Source organism: Zerene cesonia, chromosome 22, assembly GCF_012273895.1.
Source record: "Zerene cesonia ecotype Mississippi chromosome 22, Zerene_cesonia_1.1, whole genome shotgun sequence".
NCBI classification, from domain to species: Eukaryota; Metazoa; Arthropoda; class Insecta; order Lepidoptera; family Pieridae; genus Zerene; species Zerene cesonia.
In genome coordinates this window covers 3,849,845-3,875,041 of record NC_052123.1, presented here as the reverse complement: position 1 = coordinate 3,875,041, position 25,197 = coordinate 3,849,845, and the positions used below count along the sequence as shown (strand labels likewise).

The 25,197-nt window shown below is 36.4% G+C and overlaps 3 protein-coding genes across 3 annotated transcripts in view; 1 reads left to right on the top strand and 2 right to left on the bottom strand.

Moving 5' to 3' along the window:
- Positions 1–4,363, bottom strand: part of LOC119836014 (zinc finger protein 354B-like) — a 5,749-nt gene extending 1,386 nt beyond the window's left edge. The window contains exons 1-7 of the mRNA XM_038361178.1: positions 4,264–4,363; positions 3,986–4,181; positions 3,059–3,628; positions 2,182–2,522; positions 1,533–1,668; positions 844–981; positions 102–260 (exon numbers count right to left, since the gene is read on the bottom strand). Coding sequence (XP_038217106.1) covers positions 102–260; positions 844–981; positions 1,533–1,668; positions 2,182–2,522; positions 3,059–3,628; positions 3,986–4,165 — 1,524 coding nt within the window. The 5' untranslated portion in view covers positions 4,166–4,181; positions 4,264–4,363. The remainder of the gene's footprint in view (positions 1–101; positions 261–843; positions 982–1,532; positions 1,669–2,181; positions 2,523–3,058; positions 3,629–3,985; positions 4,182–4,263) is intronic.
- A 517-nt stretch (positions 4,364–4,880) lies between these two features.
- Positions 4,881–9,798, top strand: LOC119836113 (zinc finger protein 665-like). Its single transcript, XM_038361365.1, has 3 exons — positions 4,881–5,287; positions 5,850–6,262; positions 6,350–9,798. Exons 2-3 carry the CDS (start codon positions 5,852–5,854, stop codon positions 8,252–8,254), a joined length of 2,316 nt encoding a protein of 771 aa, XP_038217293.1. The 5' UTR covers positions 4,881–5,287; positions 5,850–5,851; the 3' UTR covers positions 8,255–9,798.
- LOC119836112 (neutral alpha-glucosidase AB) overlaps positions 9,793–25,197 on the bottom strand; it is a 21,415-nt gene continuing 6,010 nt past the window's right edge. The window contains exons 5-20 of the mRNA XM_038361364.1: positions 22,271–22,382; positions 21,449–21,593; positions 20,522–20,659; positions 19,337–19,445; positions 18,625–18,764; positions 18,069–18,256; positions 17,379–17,521; positions 16,480–16,577; positions 15,945–16,067; positions 14,918–15,083; positions 13,953–14,089; positions 13,192–13,304; positions 12,636–12,793; positions 12,105–12,218; positions 11,494–11,603; positions 9,793–11,217 (exon numbers count right to left, since the gene is read on the bottom strand). Coding sequence (XP_038217292.1) covers positions 11,010–11,217; positions 11,494–11,603; positions 12,105–12,218; positions 12,636–12,793; positions 13,192–13,304; positions 13,953–14,089; positions 14,918–15,083; positions 15,945–16,067; positions 16,480–16,577; positions 17,379–17,521; positions 18,069–18,256; positions 18,625–18,764; positions 19,337–19,445; positions 20,522–20,659; positions 21,449–21,593; positions 22,271–22,382 — 2,202 coding nt within the window. The 3' untranslated portion in view covers positions 9,793–11,009. The remainder of the gene's footprint in view (positions 11,218–11,493; positions 11,604–12,104; positions 12,219–12,635; positions 12,794–13,191; positions 13,305–13,952; positions 14,090–14,917; positions 15,084–15,944; positions 16,068–16,479; positions 16,578–17,378; positions 17,522–18,068; positions 18,257–18,624; positions 18,765–19,336; positions 19,446–20,521; positions 20,660–21,448; positions 21,594–22,270; positions 22,383–25,197) is intronic.

The following is a 25,197-nucleotide window of genomic DNA, read 5'->3' as shown; positions in this document are numbered from 1 at the left end:
AAGTAATAAATGTTATTTGCAGTTAACAATTTTCTTTTTTCTTTATTACAATATTTATGGCAAGACTAGGTATAACGATAAAAAAACGTTAAATATCTCACCAAATCATATAGAGATTTACCGTTCTTCTTGGCTTGCAGTTCCAATATCTCATCTTGTATGGACACACTCAACTCCTGAATGGGCACCGTTTCCGTTTTCCAATACACGTTTTGGTGTTTAGTCGTTCGATTTCTGCGCTTGTGAGCGTTTAAGTGTACCTGGAAATGTTTTTAATAAACATTTTTAAGTTTTTGTGAATAGTGTGTCCAACCGGTAGGCCATGTATTCTTTCGGGAAATTATTATGAATGAAATTCAATTATTTCAAGTTAATTTGGCAAAAATGTGTGTCTAAACTTTCTAAACGTTTATAGAAGTATATGAAGTAAACAATATGATAATATTAAAAATCATGCAAAATTTTCAAAATATATATAAACACAGTATTATTGTGTGTGGGAGTCGAGCACCCTTTGGTGCGAATTGGGCCATCTCGCACCGGGGAAGTACCACACCCGCACAGGAGACTGGCGTGAAATAGCATACTGCTGTGTTTCGTTCGGTGAGTGGGGGAGCCGGAGGCCCATATCCATTTCCTTACCCTTCCCAGTGCTTTCCTTTATTTTTCTCGTCAATCCTTGCTTAATCCCTTTTCCAAATTAGTCTGCAAGAAGCGTAGAGTCGATCGCAGACTGACCTCTCCAAACGTTCACGGGCGGTGGTAGCGCTTACATCAGGTGACCCTAACGCACCAGCTCCATTGCCGACGGTGACGTAAAATAAAGAAAGAAGAAGAGTGAACCTTCTTGATGTGCGTGTTGACCATGGAGCGCAGGTGGAAGAGCGCGGGGCACAGCGGGCAGCGGCGCGCCGGCGCCGAGTGCGCGCACACGGCGTGCTGGTTGCGCCGGTTCAGCGACACGAACGCGCGCCCGCACACCTGCGCGCCAACACACGGGTTGTATGGGGTTGGGACAGAGGGTTATGAATTGGTTCATAAATAACAATTATATACATAAGTACAACTTCATGTATGATTTACCAACAAAAGTGTGTGTGTGAGAGAGTGTGTGTGTGTGTGTGTGTGTATGTGTTTGTGCGTGCGTGTGTGTGTGTGTGTGCGTGTAAGTGTACATGTGTGTCTCGTTAACTCAGCGAGAGCGTTTATGTAGGGTGCACATGTAGTCGGAAAACTGTGTTGTATGTGTTTATATGTACTATTGGTGCAGCGAGTTACTGATAACTGTGTAACACTTGACTAAACCACAGTATCATTAAACGTGTGTACGAGAATATTTAATTATAATATATGTTAACGTTAAGGCACACATATCACTTATTCAGTTTCGCAATTTCCAAGATTTATGTAATTTCAAACATATAATCCATTTACAATCAATGATGTGTACTTTTTTGCATATTTAGAAAACCACATTCCGGCATTACAGGTCTAGTCTATTCTATTTTAGATCTAGTATATTGTCTACTTACCTTACAGGGATATGGCCTTTCGTTAGTGTGTAGTCTGTTGTGCCACAACAGAGCTCTTTCGTCAACGAAATCTTTATTGCATTGTGTGCAAGTGTGTTTTCGCTTTGACGTCTTCTTTGGTTTTTCTTGGATTTCTCTGAAATAATGTTGAGAAAAATTTTGTCATATTCAAAACTCTATAAATTGATGTAAATTAAGTTGAAAATGTTACAAAATTTAACCACATTAAGAGTTATAGCACAAAAATTTATTATTTATGTCGCTGTAAGATTGTAAAAAACGTTAGATCATAATCTAACTCGCGAGATTGTAATCTGTCATTTTGACCCCTAACATTTGTTTACCAACACTATAATGCGAATACTAGCTGGTGCCTGCCACTTCGTTCGCCCGAACTTTAACATGAACAATCTAGAGGAAAAACTTTTCAACTTTGATTTCAACATGAAATGTTCCAGATCACTATTATAAGTATCCTGTATGTGTGATCAAAATAAGTGTGTATATGAGATCAAAATTTGTGTGTGTGTGTGTGTGTGTGTGTGTTCACAATCTGGCATGAAATAATGAAAAAATGTAATCTTACACGGTCTTTACAATTAGATTGTGACTTAACAGTACAAAGTACTACTTCTTTACTACAACTCACTTTTTATTCATATGCAATTCATGTTTCTTGATGTGCATTTCAAAACTAATCTCCCCCTTGTACATGCGGCCGCAATAATAGCATGTGTACTTTTTAACGTGTTTCTTGTCATAATGCTCCTGTAAATGGTCACTGTCTTCGAGCACCAAACCGCAGATTTCACAAATGTGTGCTTTGTCTGACTTGGTCAGGTTATTGACATCGTCGTGCCATTTAAGATGATTTATGATTGCTTCCCGCCTTTTGAAAACCATGTTGCACTTGGCGCAGACATGAATATCGCCGTGGGTCCTCAAATGTTTTCTATACTCTTGATCGTCTTCTATGAATGCTTTGCAGACCTGCGAATTATAAAATATTTGAATTTCTAGTATATCTAATATATTTACTATCTTCCCACTCGCGTCTTCTCTCACGTGACTGCATTTTTTTATTTTTAGTAGGTAGATAAGTAGTAGGAGTAGAAGAGACATTATAATTTTTTTTTTTTTCAATTTTAGATGCGTATATCTCGTTCATTGCTTATAATAATATGAATACTTATAAGAAACATCTATTTCATTTTTAAAGACTTATTCAATGGCACCTCATTTAATTGCATTATCGCAAAATAATTTTTTATCCCCAAGCTATGTATGGATAGATTTAAAAGATTAATTTATTTTTTCGAATAAAATGTGCTGAAGAGTCTAATAATGGACTATTATAATGATGTTTTGTAATACATATATTGCATAGCAATTACTCTGTAGAAAGTATTTAATGTACAGAATTGCTTTGGTTATTATAATATGTGAAGAGAGAGATAATTTTTCTATTTAGGTTGACAAATTTAAAAAATACTATGTATATGACTGTGATAAGAAATTATAATTACCTTACAAATATGAAGGTCTATATTATGCTGCGTCTTCATATGCTCTTTCAATTTGCCTAGTAATCTATATTTAACTGGGCACTGACTGCAAGATTTAAACATCATCGGTTTTCTTTTCCTGCGCCTTTTTATTTTACTTTTATCATCTATTACACCGTTCTGTCCGCTAAAATTGATGTCTAAAAGTTTCAATCTCCCATTTTGTGCTTTAAAAAAATCTGATTTGCCGTTGTCATGTGAAATGATTACAATATTATCGGGATCATCATCAAATGGTTCCAATTTAACATTATTTGAAATATTGCCCTCCTCTTTCTTTAAAGATTGTTCTATAATATCTTCCAAAGGTAAATCTTCACTATAAGTGTAAGTTAATGGTGTATAATGAGGTAGAGTAATACAAATAGATTGCGTCTCATCCGAAATACATGGTGTTATCTGTTTGTCCAGTTCATTCAGATAGAAATTAAGCACATCTTCGGTTTGCTGAGCGATCTTGTGAAATAAGTATGTTGCTGATGCCAACTTGAAACACTTTGAACAAACTTTATTCTGAACTGATAGTGGAAGCTGAAAATTCTAACGTATTATTTTACTCCGTAGTACATAATTAGATATTTGTGAGTTGTGGTGATTTTTACAGCTGCCTTCACTTAAGTTTGGATTTTATTTCACTTGTAGGTGATCAGGATATAAAGTTAAAATATAAAGTGACCAAGTCACATTTGAATCTAAAGGAGTTGGTTAGAGACAAACATACATGTGAAGTTAGTAAAAAAATGCTAAAAATCATAAGGATTGTAACAATTGTGCAAGACTATTCATGTGTGTGACAAATATTTATAATACAAAATATTTATTCTTGAGATAGCACTTTCCAGGTTATATATTAAAAGTACGTAACAGTTTTAATAACTAATAATTTACCTTAATACCACACAATTCTAGCATATCTGCAACCGACGAGTATTTATCTTCACTTATTCTAGTGAATATATCGCCACAAGGCTCTCTCAACTGTGATAAACAAATTAAACAATTGTGTTTACCAAATGTTCCATTTACTATGTTATTGACGATTTCTTTCACATTTATGTTTGTCGACATGTTGCCTGTAAATATTCTATAAAATTATAAAGCAATACAAGTCTAACATATTTTACTATAATAAATAAAATTTGTAACAACTGCAATTTATAATTTACCACCAATTTCTATAAGATGCGTTCTTGAAATTTCCAATTTGTCAGTAATTTGGATTCATTCATGAAATGGTATTTCTATATTTCTGTCATAGACGTGTCAGTCAACGCCATATCTAATTTTAAAGGTATGTCTTCACTACAGCTCATTTTTTATGTACGTCGCTTGAGACCGTTTTTAGTGAGATCATGAATATTTTAATATGTATTGTCTTTAAAAATCATACAATAACATCTGCGCTCCTATGATTTTATTTATTATTACATACATTAATTTAAATAGCATAGCATCAATATAATATGTATCAGGACATTTACACGCTCGTCTTTTATAACGTAATTGTACACGTCGTAATTTGTCCTATACTTTGTTTGGCCATGGTCACACCATTAATAAGAGACACGCTACCACCGGGAGCCCTCTCCTCTCACGCGAACCGGTTTTTTTGTCATAGTGCACAGTCTAATTAGCAGTTATACAACGTCTTTGACGGTTGACCGCATGACAAATCTTAAATCTATATGAATAATGAAGTACCTACTATATCAATCTGTGGATGTCGGATGACATAGACATATCTTAGACAAATCAACGAATCTTCGTTTATCTGTGTGTGCTTTATTAATCTGTGGTGTGAAATAATTTTAAATAAAAATATTGAATGTCAATTTTATTTTTTGTGTTGTGATAAATAATAAGTCGTAGATAATTATAGGTATCGCAACATTTCCTAAAAGTTTCAATCCTTCGCGGCTTCAATTACTTTCTTTGTAAAATTCTCAGTTTACTTGCATAGTCAGAACGCCGATTGAAGTTATGTCACTCAGAAATTATCATAGTGATTAGTGTGTGGTGGTTATCGATATAAAATTAATTTGTAGATTACTATATCGGTAGATTTTCTGTAGTAACGCGATATCGGTTCTATACATAATGTAATTTGTGTCAGACAAATGGATTGACAATAATTTAATCACAAGGAATCGGCGCCTTCAGCAATCTATTAAATTGAAGAATTAAAACTAGGTAAGTAATACAAAATCACTATTATTTAATACCTAACAATATATCAAACCATTTAGCTAAACTAAACGCTCATGCTATTTTGTTCTTACATCTATTGCCATTATTTATTGTGAATCTTATAAGTATCTTCTCTTGTGCCTATTGTTATGTACAGTACACCACAATAAAGTGAATATCATATATAAAAACTGTACAATACACTCAATTGTACACCTTCACATCCTTTGAAATTTATTATAAAATTTCAGCACATTTAAAATGAGCACCAAAATGTAATAGCTCACCTATTTTGTATGTCTTTATTTTTTTATTCATATTGAAGATTCTGTCAAGTTTCTTAAATGTATAACACAAAACATTTTAAGAACTTTACAGATACCATAGCCAAACAATGCAAGAATTTTTGAAATTGGTCCAATAGTTCCTAAGGAGAACAAACAAACAAACTCTTCAGCTTTATATTATTAGTAACAACAATAACATACCTTGACCTATAAAACTAATAGCATATGATACTGAAAGCTATTCAATTTTTTTATTAATTCTCTCTGTGTTGTTTCAGATATGTCTGAATTACAAAATGATCAGACCACATCGGAACAAAGTCTCAAATCTGAACCATTGGAAATAAAAGAAGAGAATGAAGTACAAATTAAGCTAGAAATAGAGAATGCAATAGATACAAATGTTCAAGATGAAAATCCGTTTCAAAATATACAACTGCATGTCAAAGAGGAAGTCTGCGATGATCAGAAAGAAATTACGGAAGAAGACAATCTCCCTGATATACCGTTCTGTGAAAAAGAAGAGAAACAGGAAGAGATAAAGGAAGAATATACCCCAGAAGATGAATCCGTTATCACATATGATTATCCCAATTATGAAGACAGTATGGATAGCTCAGATGCAACTGCGCTAGGTAATGTTGAGGCTTGTTTGCAAGAAGAAATTAAAGAAGAGAATGATCTTTTTGAGGTAATTAGTTTTTGACTCAATTAGAAGTAATTTGTTTTTCCTAAGTAAAGATATTTATGTAAACAATAATAATAAATTTTGTTTCAGCAAAGTGATAAAGAAGAAATAACAAGTACAATCAAAGAAGAAGCAGATTTAACCGTAACAGAAACAAATCTCATATCCAATAAAGTTATCAACACAACTTCAACAATATCTAATCCTCATTTAGGTGTTATTGAATCACAGACAACAAAAACATTGGTAATGGAAATTCACCCGATGATACACACTGGCAGTGTAGCATTGGACAAAATGGGCAATCCTGAAGAAATATTATCCACTTCGTATGAAGAAGATCATGATATGGATTACAGTGAGACATTTCAATTGAATTCAATCACTGGAAATGTACTGTCACTTGAACAAGAAGCATATGGACTGTTGAAGGCGAAGACACAAAAAATCTTACCAACTGTTCGACCGCATGCGTGTCCCAAGTGTTCGAAGACATACAAAACTCAATATTGCCTGAAAAAACATATGAAAGTCCACACCACAATAGAGAATTATCAGAATGGAATTATTAAAAGACTGAAGACATGGGAGAAGAATAAAATGAAAAGAAGCGACGATGATTATGACGACGACGACGACATTTATAAGAAAACGATGCGGCTGACTGACATCGAAAGTATTAAGGCGCGGCAGGAGCGATTCGATAAACGCAATAACGTTTATAAAGACGAAAGTAATGTCCTCTTTGAAACGAAAAAGGAAAAGGAGACGAAAAAGGAAGGATATGAATGCACGTGCGGACAAGTGTTTCAACGGAGGAGTAGGATGGAGACATGCTTTCGGTCGCATGACTTGGACAATAACTCTTCACTGTGTTACTCGTGTATGTCGTGTACGAAACAGTTTAAGAATAAAGACGAACTCACGTCCCACAGAAAACGGATGCACCGAAAGCGGTTCCCCTGTAAATTCTGCCCAACAGACTATAACACCAGAAAGGAACTATTCAAACACCTACGAATACATCAAAAAGTTCAATTGATGGAGTACAAAGTGATAGCGGAAGTTATGGAGGGGAAGCAGAAGTTACGATGTTTCATGTGCGACAAAACGTGCACGGAATTGTCTGAATTGAAGAGTCACGTTATGGACGATCACAAGGAACCTTACGTTTGTCCGCGGTGCAATGAAACGTTTTCGAAAATTATCGATTTTGGACATCACACGAAAACCGACCACCCGGAAGTGGAAGGGCAATCCGTGCTGGATGTATTGGAAGCGTTCTCGAAGTTAGTGAAAGCGTGGAAATGTGAGGAATGCGAGCTACAATTCCATGAAGCCGACAAGCTGGCGAAGCACCAAGTGGAGAGCCACAGTCCAGATCTCAGAGCTGAACCACAGTTCCAGTGCGACGATTGTCGACGCGTTTTCGTCAGCCAAAAAGGTTTAACGTCTCATAGAAGGATACATCACAGTACGGGCAGCACTGAGGAAGCAGAAACCGTCGAAGGCGTTATGTGCATTGAATGCAGGAAAATATGCAAGGACGAGGCGGCTCTAACATCGCACATGAGATTACACTCCCCAGATAGAAAGTACCCGTGCAAGTTCTGCGACTTCCGCTTCGCAACTCCAGAAAAGAGAAAGGCGCATACAGAGTTGCACACGGGAGACATGAAGTATGTGTGTTTCATATGCGAGTATCAGTGCACTTCGGAGAATAGGCTGAAACAGCACAAAGTGTCCGAAAAACATTTGAACATGAAGCAATATCTTATTTTGGGTCAAACGCAAGGCAAGTCCGTGAAGGATATGGACGATTTGGGCAAAGCGGGGAGTCCAACGTCGTCGTCGTCAACGGAGGATGAAGGGATCATTTGTGATATTTGCGGTGAACAGTTTTCTAATTCAAAGAAAATGTTGAAACACAAGGAAACGCATCCGTTTATAGTATTCCCCAATGAAGATACACCTACTAGGATATTCTTCAAGTAGCAATCCTTGCCTTTGATTGTAGCTTTAAGAGAAATTATATAATATAAAAACTGCGTTGATCCCGCCTTTGCAGATGCAATAGAATAGCGTTGTAAAGAGTATATATGAATAATTTTTCTTGTACGTCGTAATTTATTGGCAACAAAAATTCTAAATTAAATATACTGTTTATATATTGTAAATTAAACTTGTCACAAAACAGTATTTTCGTATACTTCTTGTTTGCAAATCGGTTTATATTGCACAAGTTTGAAAAAGCGACTTATGAAAAAGTTTCTTTATTGTGTTTTTTTTTTGTATATTTATTTTTACACTGTTTAGAAGTAGATTTTGTTTTTTATGCAGATTTTGTTCAATCTGTATTATATGATTAATACATAAAAATAGCTTTTTTCGTTTTTATTACAACAAAAAGTTAGGGTCTCAGATGAATCCTTTATGATAAGGCAATTATTTTATACGAACATTTTTTCTTATTGTTTTATTGTTAATGTGTTATATTTATATTTATTTTCTTCAAAATGACATCGACCAAACAATGATAAGTTTATTTTAAAACTATTATTTCAGTACAGCACCATGTCAAAATTGTGGCAACGCAGTACTGCCATAAATTAAAATATTGAATAAATAAAAAATTATTTTTTAATTTTGTGGTTGTGGGCATTCAACGTGGATGTTAGACGAATAAATAAGAAATATTTGTGCCTTGATTTTCAATAAAACGTTTTTGTTTTTATATAACAATATGAGTCGACGTTTGCCAGTATCAAGTATGATAAATTTAAAATATGAGGAATATTTTAGTTTCTTCAAGTGGGATAACAATGAATGTTAGTTGTTATTATTAAGATTTTATTTACATGGTTCAAAATGTGTTTTTTTTCCATGAACAAGTATGTTTTTAAAGTTTTTTTTTCTTATCATTTATGTCATAGTGACTAAGAGATCTTTTTAACTATGTACTTCCTAACGAAATATTAAATTTCTGCTCTGAAAGATAATTCAGCCCGTGTAATGTTTACTATCGCGATATAGTAATAGATAGTTCTTATATTTTTGTATTATTGCCTGTGTTAGAAGCTAGTCTGTGGTTTTGTTAACATTAAGTTGTATAATTTTAAATTAAATTAATTTACCACGCAACGCGTTTGCTCTAGAACGAAATACGATATTATTTCTATTAGTTAAAGCACATTCATATTATTTTTTAATTTGATAGCTTTGTTCATCAAATTTTTTTTGCTCTTTCCCTCTATGCGAATCATAAATAACGATTCAATACGGTCGGAATAACTTATTTTTTCTTCTCTAATGCTTCTCTATTGTAGAGATTTTCGAACTCTAGAAATTGTTATCAAAATCTATTTTTTTTTGTTAATATTGATCGCATCTACTCTTATTTAGCTACTGGTGCCTGATAATTGTATTTAAAAGTAAGATAGCATTCTAAGCTAGTTAACACAAAAGACAGCATTGTATATTGTTAACTAGTCTTGTAAATTCATGTGTTGGTTTGATTTAAATAAAAGAATATAAATATTTAAAAATTGTCTTATTATCACAAGATACATCTACTCTTCGAATTTAGTGTAATATTCGTTTAGAAATATGAAGTATTCAATATAGACAACATAACTAAAATACAAAAAAAAAATGTAAATTTATAAATCACTGATTAACTTACATTATAAAAATGCAATTTTGATTGCGTGAAATTCGTATAAAATTTGTTAGTAAAAAGAAAATCATATGTACCGCAGATAAATAATTATATTTAAAATCAGCAACAACAAATTTCTAAACGAAAACTACACCGAATACTTTTTAATAATTAAAATTCACGTAACATCAATAAATGTAAACACAGTGTTGAGTATTGAACACTGGATTTGTTTAAATTTACCAAGTATCATAGATACGGAGAGGTCTGGGGCCATTACTGCGAGCGGAATATTATAGTTTCTATTAATTATTTTTTTAATATAAGAGTTGGTGACTTTTTATACTACATACACAATATTTAAAATACAATCATTTCTATTTTTAACCCTTAAAATTTAATTGATTTTATATCATATAAACACTAATACATATTTAAAATGACTTGATCGTGATGTATATAAAAATCAATATTCGCACGCAGAAATGAGAAATTATTTTGTATTTAGTCTACTTATGTAACGCTATTACGTCCTTTAACGAGAGCTTGTGAACTCTACGTATCATTGTCTGAACACCGCATCTACATACAACATTTCTTATAATGGAAACAGGCATTATAAAACCTCACCTTTCAAAAATAAACCACTTCCTACTGTGCTTTTAACACATATTATTTTAACATATTTTATATCACAATTTAGCAGAACACAAAAAGACTTGAGACACATTCCGAGACCGAATTTTATTTTTAATATATATGCGAATTCTTAAGCCTTCTGTATTATGTAAATTGAAAAAAAAAAGTTGACGTCATACAAACTCTGTTGAGAGGTCCGGGGACAACTTATACAATACGCTATAACATTTATTTCATAATATAATACTTATTTCAATAATTTAAAGTTCAAAGCTAATAATTATTAAATTTAGATTAATAGTAATATTAAGGAGATACGAATAGTTAAACCACACAGTTTAAAGGGCAGTGATTCACAATTACAATTACATTAAAAAAATTAAATCCCATACTTTTTATTTTTTACTAAATTCCATATACAACTAAGTTCACAAGCTCTCAGACTATATTATACTAAAAAGTGAATTGTATTTCCCAATCTGCACTCATTTGCGCCGCGGGTTTCCTCACGACAAGTACGTCGTTACCGCGATGTATAGTCATTTGCAGGGGTGTGGCTTGACCGTTTTGGATGAGTTTAGCCGACTTGGGAGGCGACTTTATACCCGCTATCACGATACGCTCTAGCCAAGTGCGAGTCGCATAATTGCCGCTGGTGATACTGAAATTTATAAGGAAAAAAATTACATAAAAATAGTTAACGATATGGGTGAAATATGCTGGTTTTATTAATAAAAAATACATTATAAAAACGTTTTGAAATCATTAAGTAAAAAGCTAATTTTTTAATTAATTTAATAGACTCTTATCCCAAATTATTATTAAAAAGTATGTTATAAATATATTAAGGCAAAAATGGCTTTAAAAAGTTTAAAACTAAAACACATATAGTTTAATGTAAGAAAAAATATTTATTAATAAATAAAACATTACTTACGTGTATTTCATGGAGGTCGGTTCGTAGGTTATTTTAGCGTAAATGAATTTGTTGTTTTTATACTCGTACGTTTCTCCGTCGTCTATATACAGGGTGCCGCTAGCTGTGTTCTGTGACAGAATAGCATATGTTATACAGGATGTACTTTTATATATTTCAGAACAAAAAATAATAATAATGAAAACACAATATTAAAACTGTAAGATAAGCCTTATTTCAATGTAAAAAAAAATTATTATTAGAAAGAGAAAGTGGTATACGGAACATGTTGTACTTCCCGAGTTTACATGGTTGAAACGCTGATCTTATCTTCATGAAATCTATGCTAGATAGATAGATTTTAAAGCGACATATCTTTAAGTCACTCACAGAGAAATAAAAACTAATTCATATTTGAAATAATACAATTTGTCTTAGTTTACTACTGTTGGTCACACATAAATAGGAAATAAGTATTCTATATTTTTTTCTTAACAAATTATTATTTTCGGATGCCAAAAAATCAGAACAAAATATCGACACCCACCTTACATTACACTTTATACCCAACTCAAAGTCACCAAAACAGCTTAAAAAAAAGACAAAAAAATTGTGAAAAGAAAATCACATACATTATCATCCAAAGCGACCACGAACGTGTAGGGGTCGTTCTCCATGAGCGGCGACGAGCGTCGAACCCGCTCCTTGCGCGGGAGCACGCTGCCGCCGCGCTGGTACACCGGGATCTGAATAGGAATAGAACAGAATCATTTTATTCAGTTCACCACGTATAAACAACTAGCGGTTGTTGTTGTCTTAATAAATTTATGGTATAAATTTTCAACCCCTATATAAAAAACATGACCGTCTCCTTGGTACAGAGGTTAACGCGTGAGCGTAGAACCGAGGGGTCCTGGGTTCAATTCCCGGTGGGGAGGCACAAAGAAGAATGTCTCGGTTTGGCAGGACACAGAATGCTGATCACCTACTTGTCCGTAAAGAAAATCGATCAGTGAAATAGATGTTCATCATCTGCCCCATACCCCACTTGGGGACACGGGACTTCACTTTTATATAAAAAACAAAAAAGCAAAAAAAAAAACAAATTTTTTTACCTTACTTTAACTAAGCATTTAACCAAATAACACCAAAATCAGATTCACCTTAGCCATAGTGACCTCCTGGGTCATGTACCCGTTGGCGCGGTGCGGCTGGAACGAGTCGACGTCGTACCACACGGTCCGCGATTCGGCTCCCGGCAGGTACACTTTCACGGACGACACGCCGGGCTCGACCACCGGGCGGACTAGCAGTTTATCACCTGTGGAAAATATACATAAAAGTTAACGGAAAACGTAAACATTTTTTTTGTATTTTGTATTTCCATAGCATATAAATGAGAATTTTTTAAAGAACAGAATATAAAGTCTCCGTGGGATTTCTGAGATAAAAACTATCCTACATGTACATTCGGTGCACAAACCATCATTGTCCCACTTCCTTAATCGGTTCAGTGGTTTAGTCTTACCGCAGTCCTATTGCGTAAGGTCTTCAATCGACCTTACGCCTCTCCACATCTTCATGGGCGGTGGTAGCGCTTACCATCGCGTCCCACCAGCTCTATAGCCGACGACATAAAAAATAACTTTCGCATTTATAAATTTCAAGTTTATTTTTATTTATTTATTCATGGTTTAATGAGCTTCAAGCAAAATTTACCTAACAAATAGGCATCGTCGATGGTGTAGGTGTCCTGCTCCTTCGGATAGTGCTGGAACAGCGGGCGCATCACCGGGGCGCCATCTAGCGTGTGCTCGTAGAACAGCGTGTACCTTGAAAATAATTTATTTATTGATAACTAGCCATTGCCCGCAGTTTCGCACGCTTGGACAAAATATATTATCATGGTACTAAGTTTCATCCCCTATTTTGTCCCCTTGGGGGTGGAATTTATCAGAATCCTTTCTTATAAATACCAAATTTCAGCCCGATCCGTCCAGTAGTTTGGGCTGTGCGTTGATATATCATTGTGTCAGTCAGTCACATTCAAGTTATATAGAGTATATATTTAGATTTTTTTATCATTTGCCAATTTTACGCATTCGTACATATCGAAGCAACCAAAGCAACCAATTATCATTAAAATCCGTTCAGCCGCTCTCAGGTTATAAGCGGTGTGACTGATTATCAGAACTAGACCACTTAAAAAGGGACCACATGGAATACTTTTAAATTTAAAATAAAAAAAATAAATTTTAAAGGGAAAGGGATAATGAAAGGATAACCACTGGATAGGGTGAGGAAAAGGAAATTGACCTCTGCCTCCCTAGCTCACCGTACAAAACACTATTTCACACCGGTCTCCCGTGGGCGTGTAGTACGTTCCCCGGTGCGAGCTGGCCCCAATTCGTGCCGAAGCGTGCCCCACACCCACATAGGACTGAACTCAACAAAAGGTTTGGAGACAAATGTGTAGTCACCAATAGTCGAGCAGAGCGTATCTCCGGCGCACAGCATCCCGGATGCGCGCCAGCGCGCTCGCGTCGTACAGCCAGGGCTCGCGGCGCTTCGTCTCGATGTGCGAGTGCGCGCGCATGAACGGCTGGAACGCGCCCGCCTGACGTGCGGACCGACAGACATACATACATACAGACATACATACAGAAATATAGATACGGGTCGCTCGAACTGCTGGTACGTCCACACGTGCCGAGTGTACGTACCAGAGCACGTACGTAACACTTTACAGCGTTGGTGATTAAATAAAACATCCTGTATAGTAGTTAAGTATTAAGGTACTAGGCTGAGACCAGCCCGCCTTAGTTGTTATCTTTTTATTATCAATTATCCCGTTGAAATAATATTTACTTCTTATTACCCACCTATCTACCAGTTAAAGTAACAAAATCGGTTTCATAGAACTATCTACTAGTTAACAAGTAATAAAATCGGTCCAGCCGTTTCAGAGGTTAATCGGAACGTATTTCTCATACATGTTATGTGAATAGAATCAGTATGTATTTAAGTAAAAAGGGGGTAAATGTTAAAACAATGATATGACGATACAAAAGTGCTTCTTTAAGAAGTGTAATTGAATAAATAAATTATTAAAATGCAGTTATTTTTATCGGTTCTTCGGGCTATGTGCCCGTTTTTGCGTGAAAGAGTAACAAACATCCATTCTCACAAACTTTCGCATTTATAATATTAGTAGGACTTATAGACAATCTAATATCCATTATTAATATCGAGTATAGATATGGGTTGTTCTAAATCTATACTAATATTATAAAGCTGAAGAGTTTGTTTGTTTGAACACACTAATATCTGGAAATACTGGTCCGTTTTGAAGAATTTTCTCAGGTGTTAGATAGCCCATTTATTAAGGAAGGCTATAGGCTATATTCCGCTAGTCTTAAATAAATCATTTACAATTATCACAAACCTGGTACCATCTGGTCATGAGCTCAGCTTCCGGATACTTAAAGAAGCCTCCAACATCAGAGCCGCAGAACGAGACACCGGCGCTCGCGAGCGAGAGGCACATCGTTATCGACGCAGCCAAAAATCCCCACTCCGCCATGTTGTCGCCCGTCCACACCGCTGCATATCTATTGGGAAAAACTGTATTAAAAACTGTTCATCTATATTGTACATTATGTGTAAATATTTAGTATTTATATTCTCACTAGGTTTCCGCCCGCGGCCTCGCTCGCGCATTCAAAGAGAAATCTCACGGGAATTAGATGTTTCACAGCGGTAAAAAAGTAGCCTGTGTGCCACACTCAAGCCTCCCAAAGCATCATCATAATCGGTTCAACCAATCGGAAATTCTGATGTGACGATCACAAAAAAATATAGTCTAAACGAGAATTAGCTCTTTTTTGTAAACTTATTAAAAATTAGGTGCTATAAATAAGGTTATATACTATAATTATATTTCCTTAGTAGAGTGGTAACAGCGTGAGAGGTTCCAGGTTCGTATCCCGGTGGGAACTCTCAAAATAAAAGAATGGGAGCATTATGTGTGTTTTTTAAAATGTGTATATATCCGTGTATTGTACAACAAAGTGTTTATAAACAAACTAGCTGCACCCGGCAAACGCTGTTCTGCCTTACTCTGATCATTTTATGGGTATGAAAAATAGATGTTGGGCGATTCTCAAACATACCCGATATGCACGCAAAATTTCATAAGAATCAAGCCGTTTCGGAGGAGTATGGCAACGAAAACTGTGACACGAGAATTTTATATATTAGATTAATAAATGAATAGTTATAAAATCGTATATGTGTGCGTGTGTGTGGGTGTGTGCGTGTGTGTGTGTGCGCGTGCGCGTGTGTGTGTGTGTGCGTGTGCGTGCGTGTGTGTGGGTGTGCGTGTGCGGGTGTGCGCGTGTGTGCGTATGTGCGTGCGTGTGTGTGGGTTTGCGTGTGTGGGTGTGGGTGTGCGCGTGTGTGTATGCGCGCACCTCTGCGTGCCGGCGAAGACGGAGCGCGAGAGGATGAAGGGGCGGCGGCGGGCGGCGGCGCGCGCCAGCAGCCCCGCGTGCGTGGCGCGGATGTGCGACAGCCCGTACTCGTTGTGCACGTGCCTGCCGACCGACACCACACTCATCATCGTCATCATCGTCATAGTCATCATCATTATTATCGTCATATTCATCATCAACAGCTGTTCATGTGCATTATAAAACACACTTTTAGATCAAGCAGTGCACTTACGGAATAAAATATGTTTTAATGAATATAACGTTGTGGTAGTTAAACGTTATGTTTTTTTAATATATTAATAAAGTTAAAATAACAAATCATAAATAATATTATGGATGTTTTCAACAATATTTTTTTGGTATGGAAAAAAAATTATCTGAATTAAATTGAAATAAACTACAGTTTGGAAAAGCAAGCACTTTCTCATAAGTCAAGTTAAAATCTTATAATTTCAATAAAATTGTATTCATAATTATAAGTACAGCTAAATAATAAATTCTTATGTCTGTTCACCTGTGTTCCCAGAACGAAGCTATACCGTCTTGTCCATCTTGAGGTGGTTTATAGTGACGGCAATCTTTCGGCATCGTTATTTCTGGTCCGCTGAACACCTGTGAAGTCAGCATGAATCTTTTTACCCGATTGACCGAAGGTGGGTAATGATTTCGAGCATACGATGCATACACATACATACATATATAAAATTACAACTTGAGGCCATTCATAAAATGTATCACGCTAAAATCTGCTTTTTTTTCACCCTCCACCTTATTATCACATTGTGTCACACTTTCTAAAACCCCCCTAGAAATATGTCGTCTCAAAAACTAATCAAATCTAAAACCTCTTGCATTTCCTTTCCTACCAGGTTGCCTGGCAGAGATTGCTGTCTAGCAATGAGGCCGACTTTTGTACGAAATATCATTGGACCATTATTTTGTATAAGTTTCACTTTCTGTTTTGTACAATAAAGTATTATAAATAAAATAAAATAAAGCAGTAGCAGTCGTGGGACTGCCGATAGAAGTGAAAACGGAACTATTAAGTTGAGAGTAATTAAAACTACATGCAAAAATTATATGAATTTTTTTATGTTTTATTTATTAGTTACATATGATGGGTTAAACAAATCATGAACAAAATATAAATACAAAGTGGTTGAAAAAATAATTAATATACAATTATCTTAATTATACATAGTATTTATATTTACACGAATTTCAATGAATTCAAGTTGCTACTGCGCGTGCGCTAGTCTGGCTCTCCATAGCTATAGATATACTATTATCATCAGCATGTCGGTGACGCGAACCGAGGATTTTACCCTCTACCAAAACGATCAATGCGCCTAAAGAAGTTTTCACTTCAAAAAAATTCCAGCGACCTCAATTTTCCAAGTCGGTTCAACTCACGCTTGGCTCATTCATGTCGTTCCACAGGTGGACGTCCTCGCTGGTGCCCGGGAAGTTCTCGAACAGGAACCTGTCCGCGTAGTACTTGTGCGCCGCTGGGTTGAAGAAGTCCAGGTATGATGAGGAGCCGGGCCAGCACCAGCCTGGGGGAGACGAATATTTTTGTTTTCTTTTTTTTTACTAGCTGTGCCCCGCGGTTTCACCCGCGTAAGTTCGTATCCCGTAGGAATATCGGAATAAAAAGTTGCCTATATGTTATTCCAGTTATCCAGCTGTCTACGTACCAAATTTCATTGCAATTGGTTCAGTACATCCATACATCCATACAAACTTTCGCATTTATAATATTAATAGTATGTAACACCGGGCAAGTGAGCTGGTGGTTCGGCTGATGGTAAGCGATCACCACCACGCATGAACAGAGCAGAGCGAGTGCCTCTGAAAAGACGCTATCCGCTTTTGAGGGTACTGATTGACGACTGGAAAGAAGGAATAGGCACCGGTTTTCAAAAGAAAAGAGAACCATCAAAATTGGTTCACCCAGTCGAAAGTTCCGAGGTAACAAACCCAAAAAATTACAGTTGAATTTGAACCTACATTTTTGAAGTCAATTCAATAGCGGGGATTCGCAATCTTTAATGTATACGCACGCTTATACACGATCTCTTCTCGACTCCTTCTATCTCTTACCGTCATAATCCTTCCCATCCTTGTCCTTGACGTAGAGCCCCAGTTCCGTGGCGTCCTCGTGCAGGAAGTATCCAGCCTCACGCTTAATGTGCGGATCGATGATGACGACCATTTTCCTACCCTTGGCCGTGAGGTTGGCCACCATTTCCGAGGGGGTCGGGAATTTAATCGGGTCCCATGTGAAGTATCTGGAATTAATTGGGTGTTATGTGAATTTTAATAGTTTTAAGGGCAAATAAGATACAAATATAACGCATGCACACATACAATATAATAATTAAATGTCTCAGACGGCCGTGTCCGTAGTGCGCACACATGCGTGCTTATCAACGCCCAGATATAAGATTACGTGATATATTTTTATTCTATTCTTTAAAAATTTCTCACACAACATACAAATTTTCTGTTTCGCTATCAATCCAACGGATAACATTAACGTGTAACAAAACGATAAAACTTGTATATATGATTATGTTATGTGGAATGTTCCACACATTCCACTGTTAAGGTATTGCACACAACGAAATGTGTGGAACATTCTAAACACCGCGCTTACTTTTTGGCGTCGGTGTACTCGATGTCCAGCCAGATGACGTCGAGCGGGATGTCGTGCCGGTCGAAGCCCTCGTCCACGGCGCGCACGTCGGCCTCGTCCACGTAGTTCCAGCGCGACTGGTGGTACGACAGCGAGAATTTCTGGAACATTCCACGCGGTTCAGTATAAATGTCGCTGGGAGAGATAATATTTTTTTTTCTGGAACATTTCACGCCGTTCCGTGTAAATGTCGCTGGGAAAGATAATTCATTTTTTTTCTGGATCATTTCATGCGATTCCGACGTCACGAATGGGGATCTCGAATTGAGAAAAGATAAACAAGCATGTTATTGAGAATTTTCTCTCGTTTACAACAAACCATTTCAATAGTAAAAAACTATAAAATTAAAAATTAAAAAAAGCGTATTTTAACGTTTAGAACACACTTTCCGATGTCACAGTAAATATTTTTTTAATTTTTCCAAAAACGTCATCGACGACCCTGAGTCGGTAAGGTTAGACTAGGTACCACTCCAAAATTCTAAAATGGGGCCACATGACAATAATTTCCTACAGTCCTACAGTCCTACACAAACAGAATCCCATCAAACGGTTGAAAACCCGCAGAGTTATCGAGTAACAGCACCAAATCAAAAAAAAATACACCCAAAAAGAAAACCACCGTTGTTTTTGGCAAAGTCGGTTAAAACGTAAACAGGCAGGCAACACTCACAGGCGGCAGCGGCGCGGGGCCGGTGAGCCGAGTGTACTGCCGGAACACGTCGGTGGGCGTGTCCCCCAGCATCACGAACAGGTCCACTATGCCGCTCTCGCTCATGAATCTGCAAGTGTCATTTATTTATTAGCTTCATCTGTGTTTTTTTTGTGTATTTTATATAATGATTTAGACTAGATTTCGACTCACTTTAAACGGACAGATTTAAATCGAACATTCGTTACAGTAAAAATCAGTTTACATTGTTAATATCATCATGTTAACACGCCTTTATTAGTATCACTTGTTTTTATGTAATACTAGCTGCGCCCCGCGGTTTCACCCGCGTAAGTCCGTATCCCGTAGGAATATCGGGATAAAAAGTTGCCTATATGTTATTCAAGTTGTCCAGCTATCTACGTACCAAATTTCATTGCAATCGGTTCAGTAGTTTTTACGTGAAAGAGCAACAAGCACAAACACATCTTTACAAACTTTCGCATTTATAGAGTAGAAAGTAGAATAGTAGAATACTGATTTACACTCGAGTTTGACCCCAATTTAAACGGACAGATTCAATTCAAACTCTGTACACTTATCAAGGATTGGTGACAGTACAATAATTTCATGAGTTCATCTTATTATCCTGATTAGTATCACCAGGACTAAATAATTTCCTCACGTATACTCTGTATAAGAGCAAGTGATTTAGTTAATTCTATCATTAAAGCGTATTTTGATAGATTTTTTAAAATATATTTATTATTTGAAACAATTTTAATTTATACTTCCATACTATAATAGATATTATGCCTTCTGCGATAAAGGTACGATCGAAAACAAATATGATTATATAATTAATTTGCATAAAATTACTAGCTTTCCGCCCGCGGCTTCACCCGCGGAATTCGGTTACTATTTCAACTATTCCCTATTTCAACTCCTTCTACCCTTTTTTTCGCGATAAAAATTATCCTGTGACCTTTCCCAAGTTCACTTCTACCTTCATACCAAATTACATCAAGATTGGTTTAGTGGTTTAAGCGTGAAAGCGTAACAGACAGACAGACAGACAGATAGAGTTACTTTCGCAATTATAATATTAGTAGGGATTTTTGTTTTTTTATTAATTTACAGTCATATCACAAGTAACGAATCATCATCGATCGATCATCATTTCATCATTTTCGTGCACGAACTCACCTGGCGTCGACGCGCCGGTTCTGCGAACCCGTGACCAGGCTGACGAGCGACGCCACCACTGTACCATCGGCGTAGTTGACCACGTCCGTCCACGTTTCCGCCGAGTTGTGCCAGAAGACGCCCACTGTGCGCTTCGAGCTGGAACACAGGTAACATTAGCTGGAAAATCTTTCTCTGATCTTGTTCCAAGAAGATCAATAGTGTCCGTTTTTGTGGAATTTCATCAAAAAACTATATATTCATTTCATTCATATATAAATATATGATTATATAATTATACTAGCTGCGCGCCGCGGTTTCACTCGCGTAAGTCTGTATCACGTAGGAATATCGGGATAAAAAGTTGCCTATGTGTTATTCCAGTTGTCCAACTGTCTATGTACCAAATTTCATTGCAATCGCTTCAGCAGTTTTTGCGTGAAAGAGTAACAAACATACACGCATACTCACAAACTTTCGCATTTATAATATTAGTAGGAAGTAGTATCAAGTAGGATAGGATTCGTTAAGTAATAGTTCTAATATATAATTTTCGAAAAATAATATCGTTAATGCATTCTCTAGTTTATAAAAATACTAGCTTCGCACGCGTTAATTCGGAGTAGTTTAATGGATGTTATTATAGATATAAACCTTCCCCTTAAATCACTCTACCTCTTAAAAAAAACCATCAAAACCCGTTGCGTAGCTTTAAAGATATAAGCATACAAATGGACATAGGGACATATACAGCGACTTTGTTTTATACTATGTAGTGACTAGCTGTTCGCCGCGACTCCGTCAGTGGTGTATATATATACCCTGTCTCTCCGTGAAGTTACAGATTTCGGTCGGTCCAGTAGTTTTTGCGTGAAAACGTTACAAACACACAAAAATACAAACAAAGTTCCCCCTTAAAAATACTAGTGTAGATAATAGAAAACTCACCCGTGAGCATACATCACCGGTATGGCGCCATACAACGCCATCCGGCTGTCCAATTCGAATTCAAAAACATCCAGATTGTACAATCTGTATGGTTCGCCGGACGTTGTTGTTTTCAAGTGGAATCTGTCCGTATGTTCGGGTATACCTACGCAAAGCGATTTAATTTTTCAAAGTAACTATTCATAATTTCTAAATTATGATAATCTTATATATAAAATTCTCGTGTCACAATGTTAGTCTCTATACTCCTCCGAAACGGCTTGACCGATTCCTCTGAAATTTGGTAAGTATATTGGGTAGGTCTGAGAATCGGCTAACATCTATTTTTCACACCCCTAAATGATAAGAGTAAGGCAGAACAGCGTTTGCCGGGTGCAGCTAGTGTCATATAAAAATTGTGAAAATGTTTGTTGTTCTTAAGAAATGTGTACCGACTTTGCTGAAATTGAAGTTATGGATAAAAATTCCAACACACTACTACTTATTTCACTTGGACACAAGGTATACTAAAAAAAAAATATTTTATTAATTTAAAACTTATTTTTGTTATCGATTCTTTATTATGGCCATAATGAATTCCCACCTACAAAACCATCTCATAACTTATTTTTCTATATATCCTAATAATACTATAAACGCGAAAGTTTGTAAGTATGGATGTATGTATGTATGTATGTTTGTTACTCTTTCATGCAAAAAAACTACTGAATCGATATCGTACAAACTTTCGTGTTTATAACATTCCATCCATACTTTCGCGTTTATAATATATATAGGATATGTTTTTGTAAATATAAACAATGAGATAAACATAAATAGTACCATAAACCTGATCAGCGTCAGGGAACCCAATGTCGAGCGACACAGCTTCGTTGCCCCGCGGTTTGCTGTCGTGGTGGGATTTGAAATTCTCACTCCAGGCGCCTTCGTCATCCTGGAGAGATGTATCACCGAGATAAAGTGTAGTCCATGTTTTTCTTTAGGTATTTTTCTATGTCACAGTCGGCAATGGAGCTGGTGGGTCGCCTGATGGTAAGCACCAAGCTACCACCGTCAGTAAACATTCGGAGGCGTAAGGTCGATTGTAGGCCTATACAAATGGATCGCCGACTTCAAATTGGAAAGGGATTTAGAAAGGATCGACAAGAAATAAAGGAAAGAACTGGGAAGTGAAAATAAGGAGCCTGGGACCGGCGATAAACACCGTCCATTGACTATTGCAGAGGTAGGGCCGCTGCAAATGCGATGCCAGCTTTTAAGGTGTTATAGGTTATGGAAAAGATTGACGATGGAAATAAAAGAATGGACTGGGAAGGGTTAGGAAAAGGATACGAGCTATCGGTTCGTCCACTCAACAAACGAAACAAAGTATGCTACTATTTCTCGCCAATCTTCTGCGGGGGTGTGGTAACAGCCCTTGTGCGAGCTGGCCCAATTCGTGGTCAAAGCGTGCTCTTTTACATGAAAACCACACCCAAGCCCATGTCACACTCTAACTTCCTATCTATCCCCAGACACCCAAACCTTAGCCTAAAATTACTCTGACGCGGAGTGTAACAAAGAAACAAACAAACAGACTTTCCATTTATAATATCGGTAAGAATTACTGAGGTTTTGTCACTTTAACAGACAGATAAACAAAAGCAGTGTATATCAGGACGCTGCGAAACACTAAAGCCCTACTTGAATAACCTTATTTTCCAGACACAGCTGGATCTACCACAATACTTCACTAGCGGTCCGCCCCGGCTTCGCCCGTGGTCCATATATAGCCTATAGCCTTCCTCAATAAATGGTCTATCTAACACTTAAAGAATTTTACAAATCGGACCATTAGTTCCTGAGATTAGTGTATTCAAACGAACAAACAAACTCTTCAGCTTTATAACATAAGTATAGATCAATAAAACTCATATTAAAATTTAATCCCATTTGACCCTAATCGTTAACACGTGACGTAACTTTGTAAACACACGTTTAATAAACTGTCAATAACTTTGAACTCACGTAGCCAATTAATTAAGACCTATTAATCATATCTATAATGTAATAACTAACACTTATACAGCTGTAAAACAATTAATGCGACATAATAAAATTATGTCGCCTTAATTAAAGTGTATGTTAGTTTATCAGTTTTCTTTAAAACGTCGTAATCCAGACATAATGACAAGCCGATCGTAATGTAACCTTATTGCATTTGGTGTTGAGTTCATTTTCAAACAACAGATAGATAACAACAACTACAGCTCGGTTTGGCGAAACGACTATTTATTTAATTATTTACGCCGTAGCGAATATGCTAAGCGAATTTCATCTCTATGTCGTTGTGGTAAGACCCCCTTTACACGTAGCTTATTACAAGGTGTAGGTAAGGGGGGAATGGTAAGATTAGTTTCGCTCTAACATTTGACACTACATGGTGTACCCTAGACCCTGACATTGAATTGAATATTATATTCGGTCAAGTGCGAGTCGGACTCGCGTCACTAAGGGTTCCGTATAAATGAGCTAAGGAGCAATTGCAAAAAAAATTGGTGACCCATCCAATGTACGACCGTGCCAATCGTCGCTTAACCTCGACTTTTCTATTGCTGATAATTTGAACTTAACCATCAACGTTAACGACATACAGCCTGGTGGTAGACGGGTGTACATTTGTTTTTATTTGCTACTAGCTGTTCGCCCCGGCTTCGCGCGTTGTACATAATACACAGCCTATGTCACTCAGTGAACTTGCAGCTTTCTAATAGTGAAAGAATATTTCAAATCGTACCAATGGTTTTTGCGTGAATCCGTTACAAACAGACAAACAAACAAAAGTTTCCACTTTACAATATTAGTGATCTGCGTCGTCTCAAGAGAAGCATGGTGGCATTGCATATATGCACCGTGGGATGTGATAAGTAACGTAGCGTTTATCAGTCACGTATTGAGATAAAGCGAAGATCAATGACATCCCACAGCTGAGGCGATAATGTATTTGCTTATTCCAATGTAACTTTTGGTAGCTAAGCTTTGTCCAGAAATTAATTAGGACTTTAGATAGCCGTACCTACATATATTTAGGCTTTAGTAAATACAAGCTTTTGCCCGCGGGTTCGCACGCGTTTATTGGGAGTAGTTTAATATATGTAAACCTTTCTCTTGAATCGCTGTATCTATTAAAAAAAAACCATCAAATTCTGATGCGTAGTTTTAAAGATTTAAGCATACATAGGAACATAGAGACAGAGAAAGCGACTTTGTTTTATACTATGCTGTGATAATTAATTGAGAACTTTCACGTTTCTAACTTCCACACGTAAACTATATAATATTTAAGCTTTATCTCTCTTAAATCTAACAGCATTTTTTTAAATTTTTTAGTTTCTTTTCGTCTTTTGCCCTCTCGAGTGGTGTTGGCAGAATACCAGCATCAGGTCATCAGTCTAAGAAACACTATATATGTATGTGACTGAGTCATCATATAGCAATTATTATTAAGTACTTCACGTACTTTATCTGAAAATTGAGCAATAATAAGTCTCATAACACTTGTAAAATTGTAAGTCATTATGAATTCTTATCTTCGCAAGCACCAGCTCGAATATATGATTGATTCCTTAACTATCGACATCAAGATTCAAGACCATAATCATCGAGAACGCCCTACATTTATTCGCTATAAATGAGAAATTTTGAAAGAATAGAAAAAATTTGATCACGAGGCAGGATTCGAACCTGAGTTTCTTGCCTAACCGTAGCAA

What these genes read in the sequence shown, in the direction of transcription:
- LOC119836113 (XM_038361365.1), top strand. Translation starts at nt 5,852, where the DNA reads ATGTCTGAATTACAAAATGATCAGACCACATCGGAACAAAGTCTCAAA. An exon ending in AAGAGAATGATCTTTTTGAG is followed by an intron (nt 6,263 to 6,349) that starts GTAATTAGTTTT and finishes ATTTTGTTTCAG; the next exon opens with CAAAGTGATAAAGAAGAAAT.